Here is an 11,807-nt window from a genome sequence, read left to right as displayed (position 1 = left end):
ATCACCCCCGGGGGCCTGTGCCCAGAGGCAGGAGCATAAACCCTGGGATGCAAAGGACAATTAAGCCAATGTCAGCATTCCTTGTAATCAGGAACTAGACATTTCAGATACTGAGAAAGTGACAAACTTGGGAACGACGCATCAGCCCTGATTCTCTGTCTAGAAAACACACTGGGTCCAGCGTCTCTGTGGACACAGGTGCCTGACCTCAGGGAGGCGCCAGCTCTGGGGTGAGGACCTCCCGCTGAGCACAGGGGACAGAGGAGAATCCTCACTTGCACCACGTGGCAGACAGACCTGCCTGAGAAGAGGGCCCTGCAACTGGGCCCTGAGGCCGACTTTGACCCAGCCCCTCCTCCCAGCCCCTCACACCCTGGCATCTTCCTTCATTTTCCATTAGGTCTAGCTCCATCCTGATGGAACGAAAATCCTTCTTACATTATTCTTTTTCAAAGCTTTCTGAGAATTAAGCTTCGTCTCATGGGCCCATATTTCTCATCCGTGTACCTATGCGGGAGGAGTCATTTATCCTGTAAGGTTCCCCTGCCCTGAGCTGAGATCCCCTCAACGTCATTGTCCCTGAGACAAGGTTGTCTTGAGACAAGATTAGAGACCCTGCTGGGGTGTGTCTGTGCCACCTGGGGAGGGAGGTGACAATTCCCTCCCGATGAGGCTGCAGGACAAAGGACAAGGGCATGGAGGGGATGAGCAGGGACAGGGTGGCTGGTGCTGAGCTGGGAGGAGGAGGAAGTGGGGGGTCAGAGCTGGGGGGTCAGCCCCACTCAGCTGCCTCCCTGGGGTTCCGTCATCACCATCTGAGGCCACCAGGGGGCAGCGAGGGCCTGGGTTTGAGGAGGTTCTGCTGTGGTTTCCTGACCTGTATGAAGCCCCCAGCTGCGGCCTCCTTAACCCCCTAAGGGAGAGTGTGGGGTGCAGTGTCCCCAATCTGCTCTGCTTCATAAAACCTTTACTAGGAAGGCCAATAAAGGTCTCAGGGTTCATCCTCCAAGGCCTGCTGAGGCAGGGGACAGGGGGGCAGGGGGCCCGTCCTGCTGGGGGGACAGGTTGGGGAGGGGGAGGCACACCCCCAGCTCCCCTGTGGTGTCGGGAGGAGTCGGGATGGAATCTGTAAGTCACCCCAGCCCCTCCGGCCCCTGTCCTCACCTTCCACCCGCAAAACCCAAAGAGTGATTATCGGGATTATTAGCCAACGATATCTTGACTCCCATAGTGGACGACAGGGATATCCCAGGATGGCCCCATTTCCTGGGCTCTGTAATGGTCAGTGTCCTGACTAAGGACAACGTGTCACAGAGTTTTCATCCTCTCAGATGAGCCCTGCTGTCCATGGACACCTGCAGAGCCAGGTCAGAGGGGTGAGGAGAGAATGAGGAGGGGCAGGTGCAGGAAGCTGATTTGCATGGAGGCCCCTCCCTCCTCTGAGCGGGGAGGGGATAAGAGAGGTCTGGGGGCCCAGGCCCAGGGCTGGGGCTCAGAAGGCAGCGTCTGGAGCGTCTCCACCATGGCCTGGGCTCTGCTCCTTCTCACCCTCCTCACTCAGGGCACAGGTGAGGCCTCCAGGGAAGGGAACCCACGGACATCTGGCTGATCCTTTGTGTCTTTGTCCTCAGGGTGACCTGGGCCCACACGGAACTGACCAGAGTGTGTTTCTCCTCTTTGCAGGGTCCTGGGCCCAGTCTGGCCTGACTCAGCCTCCCTCAGTGTCCGGGAATCCGGGACAGACGGTCACCATCTCCTGTGCTGGAACCAGCAGTGACGTCGGGGGTTATAACTATGTCGGCTGGTACCAACAGCACCCGGGCACGGCCCCCAAAACCTTGATTTATCAGGTCAATAAACGACCCTCAGGGATCCCTGATCGCTTCTCTGGCTCCAAGTCTGGGAACACGGCCTCCCTGACCATCTCTGGGCTCCAGGCTGAGGACGAGGCTGACTATTACTGCAGCTCAGGTACAAGTAGCTGCACTTTGCACAGTGGTCCAAGGTCATTGGGAAGTGAGACCAAAACCTGCCCTGAGCTCACAGGTTTCCCGTTGCTGTGACTCTGCTGCTTGCTCATCTGCATCTGTGGTTGAAGCATCGGCAGCTGAGAGGAGATCTGAGGACCCTGCAGAGGGATGAGGACAAAGGACAATGTGTGCTTTTCTTGTTTGTTCTCCTTGCTCTTTGACCTGCATCTGAGTGGGCTGAGCCAGGAGGGTTGGGGACAGACTCTGGGTTTCAGAATTGTCCCTCTCCTGGCATCGGTGAACCCTGTCCAGGGACAGCCCTGCAGGAAGACAGTCTCCCAATACAATGGGCTCTTTGCAAAGTGGCTCCAGAATAGAGGGTGGCTGAGGGGAATGTCCCTATTCCTCAGTGACGTCAAGGTCACATGTTTCCATGAGGAGCCAGTGCATTTTCCAGGTGGAATCCCAGCATATCTAACACCTGTGAGAATTCATTGAAAAAGAGGCGCGAGTGTTGTGGGTTCAATATTAAATTTTTCTTGAACCTGAAAGACAGTTTTCAAATGGAAATGTTACTAAAATTTAAATTGTGTGAATTCAATAGTTTTTTTAATTTGTTTTTTTTGTTTGTTTTGTTTGGTTTTTGTTGTGTTTTTTGTGGCCATGCCACACAGCTTGTGGGACCTAAGTTCCATGACCAGGGATCGAACCTGCACCCCCTGCAATGGAAGCGCTAAGTCTCAACCCCTGCACTGCCAGGAATGTCCCAAATTCAATACTTTAGATGAAAAACTGCATTGGTTGGATTGCTCAGAACACATCATCCCCATAGTAACAAGTGAAGTGGAACATTTGATAGCTGTGTATTCAGGCGTCCAGGACTGGAGAGCAGCTCTTTTTTGTGGTCCTGGCTCCTGGCTCTCATGAAGTTGAAATCACGTTTCAGTGGACTGTTTTCATTAAGGCCCTCTAACTTTGGAAGTCCCCTCGAGTATGGCTCACTCTATGCCGTTCCTGTGCACACTTTTCTTATCTGAATCATCTTGCTGATAAATCTGATTTTTTTTTTAAACCAACCAGCTAGGCCCCTTATTTTCCAAGTCTATGCTAGTCTCAATCTGTATATTCATTTGTCTTTATGACAGCATTTTATAAATGACCAGAATCATTCATCTTTCTATCTATATCATCAGAGTTCAAGTAGAGTGTAGAAAATATTGACCAACTTCACTTCTAAATTCTAATTTCATTGGGATTATAGCTGCTAATAAGTGTGCAGTGCAGGATTCAGAGTGTTTTCACTCTCCTGAAATAGCCTCTGTTATGATTTCTACCCTCCACCATTATTATGGAAACAGCCATTCCTCCTTTGCATCTGTCCTGTTATCCTGTTATTTCTTTCTTCTTTTTTTTCTATTAAACATGTAACTGCATTTATAATCAGTCTTACATTTTTCAAAGTAAGACTTTTTCTTTTAATGAGAATGACCTGAATATGGCTCTCCACATGTTCAGAAGTCACATTCTACCAAGTAGACTGAGCTGTGATATCAAATATTCCCCTGAATATAGTAACCCTGAGCTTGCAGTTTAAACAATCCAGTGTGGGTACTTGTAGGCAGATGTGTGTGTTTGTGCCTGAGAATCGGAGCAAAGGTCACCTTGTGTCCACACACAGACCCCTCCCCTCTCCCGTCCTCACTGCAGGTCCTAACAGCTCCATCACAGAGCAGGATGTGGATGAGTTTTCAAGAGCACGATGGTGATACACACTGAATCTAGAGGGTCATTGATTCCCTTCTGCTTGATGAGAAAACTTCGGACAAGTTTTGACCCAATATTTTAGGTGGATTTGGAAAGATATGTTTGACCAAGAAAAAAGCTGCTATTCTATCATAGAATGATAGATGGTATTTTGATTCTCGGAATCTCAATGAAATGAAAATCTCGGATCACAAAGCAACAGACTCAAGTCAAAAGCATCTCTTGCCATTTTGTGCCACATTCAATGTGAGGCCCAAACGGTATTCCAGACAGCATGTGGGGACCGAGTTCTGGACTGAAAGTGGATCTTGTTTTGTCTCCGTATCCCCGAAGTGGGAACAGGAGCCCTCACTAGGTTGGGGGAGTGTGGGCAGAGAGGGATTTCGCTCAGAATTCACAGTGATTGAGGAGTCGGCACCACAGAGGTCAAGAGATTTCCGATGGGTTACTTTTTCTGGAGCAGAGATGAAGAACCTCTGAAAGTTCAATTAAATTTTTAAAAAATCTCCTTACTCTTAGCCGTTGTAATATGTGCAATGCAGAATACGACTCATGGGAAATCCAATAAGAAATCACAGTCAAAAGTGGGTAAACAAAGAACTTTCCTGCAGGTGGATTGCATTTGGTTATTTTCCTACTGCAAACATATGGAATATTTAAAGGATAAACCAAGAAGGAAGCAGTGGACGTTAGCCTGTGTTATGGAGAAAGAAGGGCTGAACCACTTGTGCATTTTCTCCTTAACAAGGACAAAGCACGTGCTGACTGGCAGAGGATTCCCTCCTCCTATGTGGGAGCCCCCCTCATAGAGCCCGGGTGGTGGCCTGAGGCTCTTGTGGGAGCTCTGGCAGCCCTTGAGATCCAGGAGGCAGAGGCTCCAGACCAGCTTCCGTGGTGGGGGGGGGGCGAATGTGGCTGCATCTGGGGTCCCTGCCTTCGGATCAAGGTTCCACGGAGAGAAACCAAGAGTGGTGTAGGCAGGAGCCCACAGTGAAAGTCAGGAGAGCAGGAGATCCGAGTGTGGCCCTGATCTTTCTCTCACTGGAGCTTGTTCTGGGGGTGGTGGGGAGCCGTTGGGAGTTTCCAGTGCTCGTGACTTACTGCTTCCCTGGGTGGTCCTGGGCTGTCCAGGGAGGGGTGGTGTTTAGTGCAGACCCTGATTCCCATGATGACTTTTACCCCCTGGGTGCAGACGGCAGGAGATGGAGGGAAACCTTAGACCCTGGCTTTGCTGCTTGCTTTCTCAGATCGTCCTGTGTCAAGTGTCCCCAAGACCACAGGCAACTACTTTTGTCATTAAGAAGACCCACAAAAAAAAAAAAAAAAAAAGAAGACCCACAAGACTCAGTAGAGAGGTGTCCTGGTGGCTGTGATTTCCTTCAGTGAAGGGAGACCAAGCAAAATCAGCTAAGTGCAATGGTGGATGACGTAAAATCCGAGGAAACAAGGAGAAGCTTCCAGGAGACCTTTCCCAGAGATGGGTTCATCACTAGAGTCAAATGGTGACAACTTATGTGAAGAATTGTCCCCCAGGGCGGCTCATCATACCCACAAGGCTCGCCCATACAGTGCTCTACTAGCCATCCTGTGTCTGGCATCTACCAAAATACCGGACTCCAGGTGGGGTAGAGGTCAGGCGTTCAGCATAACCCGTAAGTTTACAGAAAGGTATAGACTCGGGGGGGTCATTCTTATTGGAGAATAGCTGGAAACTTCCTGAAATCTAATCACCAGACACAAACCAGGATTGAGTCTTGCAGGCAGGTCTTTCTAAGGACGTTAATCTCAGGCTGTGGGGTAACTCTGCTCTGCACAAATCCTATTTGTATTCCTGTGCCCGAGCTCAGGACTGGATCCAAGGGAAACCCACCATCTCACCATCAAGTCCAGGTTACGATCTATCCCTGCTTTGTCTCTGTGAAGAAGCACCCTAACAGAGAGACACACACACAGGTTAACACAAGTTCATGTGCCCCATGCACAGTGAGGCCACAGAAACTGAAATGTCAGAGTTTGGAGCAGAGAAAGGTTTATTGCAGGGCCACGAAAGGAGTTGAGGTGGCTCAGGCCCTGAAAAGCCTCCAACTGCCCAGAGGGTTTCAGCAAAGCAGTTTCAAAGGCTAGGAGAGGGTGTGGTCTCAGGGTAAGTGATCAGCTTGTGCACAGTTTTCTGATTGGCTGATGGTGAGGCAGCAGGGTGGAGTCACAGGGCTTAACATTATCAGTCCTTAGGCTCCTGGGGGCCTGGGGCTATGTGATCATGGTCACCAAGTAGTTCTTCCACCTGGTGTGGGGGTGGGGAGTGGATTTCACATCTGCAAAACAACTCAGGAAATTTGCATCAAATACTATTATCCAGGTACTTCAGAGAAGAGCTAAAGCAGAGGATATTGGGGATGGTCTGTCCCTGGAAGGCTCCATAGGGGTCTTGTTCGGTTACACACACACACACACACACACACACACACACACACACACACACACAGCACCATCACTCCTGGGTCCCCCCGCCCCATTGTACCCGGGAAGGATGCGGGGGTCTGCTCTGTGGGGACCGAGTACTCCATCTGCATCACCCGCGGGGCCCTGTACCCAGAGGCAGGAGCATAAACCCTGGGATGCAAAGGACAATTACACCAATTGTCAGCTTTCCTCATAATCAGGAACTAGACATTTCAGATACTGAGACAGTGATAATCCTGGGAAAGACCAGTCCGCCCTGATTCTCTGTCTAGAAAACACGCAAAACACACTGGGTCCAGCGTCTCTGTGGACAGTGGAGCCTGACCTCAGGGAGACACCAGCTCTGGGGTGAGGACCTCCCGCTGAGGACAGAGGAGAATCCTCACTTGCACCACGTGGCAGATAGACCTGCCTGAGGAGAGGTCCCTGTGGCTGGGCCCTGAGGTGAACTCTGACCCAGCCCCTCCTCCCAGCCCTGCACACCCTGGCATCTTCCCTCATTTCCTTTAGGGCTCCCTCCATCCTGATGGGCTCTAACTCTTACTTACATTATTCTTTTTTTCGAACACTTCTGAGAATTCAGCTTCATCTCATGGGCCCATATTTCTCATCAGTGTACCTATGGGGGTGGATTCATTTATCGTGTAGGTTCCTCTGCCCTGAAATGAGATCTCCTCAGGGTCACTCACCCTGAGACAAGGTCGTCCTGAGACAAGATTAGAGAGCCTGCAGGGGTGGGTCTGAGTCACCTGGGGAGGCAGGTGACAATTCCATCCTGATGAGGCTGCAGGACAAAGGACAGGGGCATGGAGGGGATGAGGAGGGACAGGGTGGCTGGTGCTGAGCTGGGAGGAGGAGGAGGAGGAAGAAGTGGGGGGTCCTAGGGTTCATCCTCAGAGCCCTGCAGAGGCAGGGGACAGGGGGGCAGTGGGCCCGTCCTGCTGAGGGGACAGGTTGGGGAGGGGGATGCACACCCCCAGCTCCCCTGTGGTGTCGGGAGGAGACGGGATGGATTCTCTAAGTCACCCCAGCCCCTCGGAGCCCAGCCCTCACTTTCCATCCACAAAACCCAAAGAGTGGTTAACGGGATTATTAGCCAATGACATCTTGACTCAAAGAGTGGGCGACAGGGACATCCCAGGATGGCCCCATTTCCTGGGCCCTGTAATGGTCAGTGTCCTGACTAAGGACAACGTGTCACAGAGTTTTCATCTTCTCAGAAGAGCCCTGCTGTACAGGGACGCAGAGACTCTAGGGTCCAGGGCCAGTCTGGGACCTGGGGTGGGGGGCTGGGGTCAAGGACCTGCTCGTGGATTCGATGTGCAGATGCTTCAGAACAAAGAGGTGGGGGCGGGGATAGGACAAGGCTGCAGCTGGGGCTCCCACCAGCCACCCAGCAAACAGCAGGTGTTTCCCCTGGTGGGACTGTCCCTTTCCCAAACATAGAGACCTTGGAGATAGTCATCCAGCAGAGGGCGCTGCGGAATGTCCCCTGCACTGAGGTTCCCAGAGACACAGCCCTGTCCCAGCAGAGACCCTGAAGATCCAGGAGCTCATTGCCTGAGGGACTTCAGCTGGTCTTTCTCTCCCTGCAAACCAGCTACAAACAATTCATGCTCCTGTATATACATGTCATCTGTGTGTCAAAACGTTTTAATCCCTGAGCTATATTCTCCCCCCAGGATGCAGAAAATCTAGTGTCCAAGGCCTGGTCAGAGGGGGTGAGGAGAGAATGAGGAGCATCAGGTGCAGGAAGCTGATCTGCATGGAGGCCCCTCCCTCCTCTGAGCGGGGAGGGGATAAGAGAGGTCTGGGGGAGCAGGCCCAGAGCTGGGCGCTCAGAAGGCAGCGTCTGGAGCGTCTCCACCACGGCCTGGGCTCTGCTCCTTGTCACCCTCCTCACTCAGGGCACAGGTGAGGCCTCCTGGGAAGGGACCCCAGAGACATCTGGCTGATCCTTTGTGTCTTTGTTCTCAAGGTGACCTGGGTCCCAGAACGGGATTTACCAGAGTGCGTTTCTCCCCTTTCCAGGGTACGGGGCCCAGTCTGCCCTGACTCAGCCTCCCTCATTGTCCGGGAATCCGGGACAGACGGTCAAGATCTCCTGTTGCTGGAACCAGCAATGACATTGGGAAATATAACGCTGTTGGCTGGTACCAACTGCGCCCAGGCACAGCCTCCAAAACCCTGATTTATGAGGTGAATAAACAGCCCTCAGGGATCCCTGACCGCTTCTCTGGATCCAAGTCTGGGAACACGGTCTCCCTGACCATCCCTGGGCTCCAGGCTGAGGATGAGGCTGATTATTACTGCAGCTCAGGTACAAGTAGTAGCACTGTGCACAGTGGTCCCAGTTCATGGGGAAGCGAGACTAAAATGTCCTCTGAGCTCATTCATCCCTTCACTCCTAAACTGAGGCTTTCATTTGTTTCTGTTATTATTTTGTAGTAATTACAAAGTTAAATAAAAATTTAAAGGTCTATAAGGAAGTCTTGCAGAACCCTTTCCCAGATTCACTATTTTTTAATACTTTGCAATATTTGCCTTTCTCATATCCCGTTTTCTCTCATTCTCTCTCTGCCTTTGTATGTCTATACACACACACATCCATATGCACACACAGCACACACTCAGGAACACAAAACATTTATTTTCTGAATCATTTGAATGTAATTTGTATCTATCAGTAACCAAGCCTTCATATTCTTTCTACCATAGGCTTCACAATCCATAACATACATTATTTTAAGGTGATTGATCCAGTGCTTTTTAATGTATTCACAAGTTTGAACGTCCACTAACACTCAGTCTTCCAGGATATTTTCATACCCGGAAAAGGAACACCTCATCTGTCACCAGGCAATCCCCTTTCCCTGTCACTCCAGCCCTCCAAACATTAATGTACTTCCTGCCTGTTCCAGATTTTTCACACAAATGCCATGATACCCTATGTGGCCCTTTGTGTCTGGCTTCTCTCATTCTTTAAAATGATTTCAATGTTCTTTCCCCTTGAAGCACATATGAGTACCTGATTCCTTCTTATGGCCGAATAATACTGCATCGTCAGCATCGACCTCCTGGTTTGAACATCTGGGTGGACCCAAGCATAAGCACCAGAACTGGGCCATGACCAAGTCTCCCGATTGCCAGAAATTTCCCAGTTTTACCACTGAAACTGCCCTGTCCTGGCTGAGACCTCACTGTGGGGCAAATCAGCGTGGATGGTCACTGAGATGGTTAAATTTATGTGTCACTTTGACTCGTCACATGGGGCCCAGAAGAAGCATCATTTCTGGATGGGTCTGGGGAGGTGTTCCTGGATGAGATGAGCATTTGAATCTGGGGACTCAGTAAATACATTGCCCTTCGCAGTGTGGGTGGACATCACCCAATCTGTTGAGGGTCTGTGTAGAGAAAAAGGAAAAGGCAGGAGGATTTCACGTCTGTTTTCTCTTCTCACTGTACGAGCTGGGACATTTCACCTCAACTTCTCCAGCCCTCAGACTGGAATTTACATCACTGGCTCCCCTGGTTCCCAAATCTTTGGACACAAACTGAATTACATCACCAGTGTTCCCAGCTTTCAGGCTGAAGAGATCGGCTCCTGGGATTTCCGTGCTCAATAATCAATAATAATCTCTCTCTCTCTCAGTATATATATATATATATCACTTACATAAAATTCTTCGTTATCTATATGTATATATTTCCTTTGTTTTGTTTCCCTAGAGAACCCTGACTAATACAATCCTCTTACCAGGAAGCTCAATCTTCTCATAATGTTCTCATCATCATGATTTTTTCTAAGCTTTTACCTGTTACCTTCTTTCTTTACTTATAAACACATAGGTCAGTATCATCATGCTTGAATCACCTTGGCTTGAACAGGGTCATACAGGGACCCCCAGCAGCTGGGTCACAGCACAGGGGGAAGGGGTCTCAGTTACTGGACACTGAGCCGTGTCCTGAGTCAGGGTCCCTTGTGTGTAAGGCTGGTGAGACACTGCAGCTGCCCGACAGGTGTGTGTCCTGGTGGAGACGACAGAGGTGGCACAGAGGCCACTGTTCCGGGATCCTCTGTGGCACCTGCGGGGAGACTTGCTCCCTGACTGTAAGGGCATCAGTGGGATCTTTACCAATAGTCAGCTGTGCACAGGGGGTCGGGAGCCACCGTGGCCTCTATGAGTGTCTCCTGTAAAGGTGGGATACAATCTCCTGATGCGAAATTAGTTTCTGTTTTTACAACGGGGATAATTCCCGACAAAACCCCATGGTAGGTGTGGCGAGCAGAGGATGCTTCAGTAGGAGATTCTGAAGCCACCACCCTCCAGGTGTGCGATGTGCGGAGTCTCAGGCTGTAGTGGCAGCTTCCTGTGCAGCTTCAAATAATTTAACTATATATGAATATAATTTTACGATGATGCGAGAAAAGCCACTTTGGGTGGAGGTAACATGAAATGGCTTAGCTTTCTCTATGGTCAGATATCTGCTATTGTTGTTATTATTCACCGCAACGAGGGATCAGCATCGCTGGGCTGTTACCTTTATGTGTCCATTGAATTTCTGGGTCAGGTGTCATTAAACTTTTCTGGCTATTATGACGTTCTTTTCTTAAACTGTTAGTATTTAATGAATCCCATATTTAATTTTTTCCAGAAATATAAGAATCCAGTCATTGATTTTAGTGATTCTTAATAGGTATATGCTTTTACTTTATTGTTTATTACTCCTATTATGTGTTAGTAGTAATTTTCCTCCTTTAGTGGCAGTCATTCTTATTATATTTCCGTCATGTCTTATTGAGTGGGCGCAAACATCTCAGGAATTTTTAATTCAACTGTGACGCCCGAATCATGAGGGGCCCTGAGTTGCTGCTTGTATGAACAAACGTGCAGCAGAGCTAAGGCAGCTCCCGTGACCCCAGGGTTTGCTTCTTGCAGGAAGCACTGGACGCCTGGAGTGATCACAGGAGGCCTGTCCACAGCGACCCCCGCAGACAAAGACCCAAACCGCTGGGATCTGACCTGGTGTCAGATGCCTGACTGATGGACTTGTGAGAAGTTCCTGAACCAGTCCCCGCTTTATTATAATCTCAAAAAAAGACATCGTTAAGTGAATGTCTACATAGTACAGCACATACCTCTGTGAAACACACACCAACGATTGCCTCAAATCCAGAGCTAACACTTCCCCCCACACTTTTCCTTTCCTGTCCCCAGAGGCCCCCCTTCATCCACCCCAAGCTTGGCCAGGGCCTCACCCCCTTAGCTCCTGGAATGTGGTCGTGTGATACGAACAGTGACACTAAAAACCTTCATCAAAGTATTTGTGTTTCATAAACTCCTAGTCCATTGCCCGAGGGGTCATGTCCATTTCCATCCAGAAAGGACCCGTCATCCTGAGTGTAATATTTACTGCAAACTCATCTGTTTCTGGAAAAACACCCTTGGGGAAGCGTGTCTGTGATGAAGAGCTTTTACCTCAGGAAGGTGCCAGGCTCTGAGGTGAGGGCGTCTCAAAGGCACAAAGGGGAAGACAGGGAAAGTCTGTGTCCCCATGACCCCCATCCCCGAGGATAGGACCCAGAGCTGGACCCCCAGGCCCCTCCTG

The 11,807-nt window shown here is 50.1% G+C and overlaps 1 pseudogene and 1 gene segment (V, D, J or C); both read left to right on the top strand.

Annotated features, from left to right (window-relative positions):
- The first annotated feature begins 1,493 nt into the window (after positions 1–1,493).
- Positions 1,494–2,063, top strand: LOC103002635 (immunoglobulin lambda variable 2-14-like). The segment is given in 2 exon segments: positions 1,494–1,568; positions 1,684–2,063. Coding segments are annotated over 2 exon segments (426 nt in total).
- Positions 2,064–7,339: 5,276 nt separating this feature from the next.
- On the top strand, positions 7,340–11,239 carry LOC103002369 (immunoglobulin lambda variable 2-18-like; annotated as a pseudogene).
- The last annotated feature ends 568 nt before the right edge of the window (positions 11,240–11,807 follow it).

This window comes from Balaenoptera acutorostrata, chromosome 13 (assembly GCF_949987535.1).
Source record: "Balaenoptera acutorostrata chromosome 13, mBalAcu1.1, whole genome shotgun sequence".
NCBI lineage: Eukaryota > Metazoa > Chordata > Mammalia > Artiodactyla > Balaenopteridae > Balaenoptera > Balaenoptera acutorostrata.
Note: the sequence above shows the minus strand (reverse complement) of the source record. Positions and strands in the feature narration are given on the sequence as shown.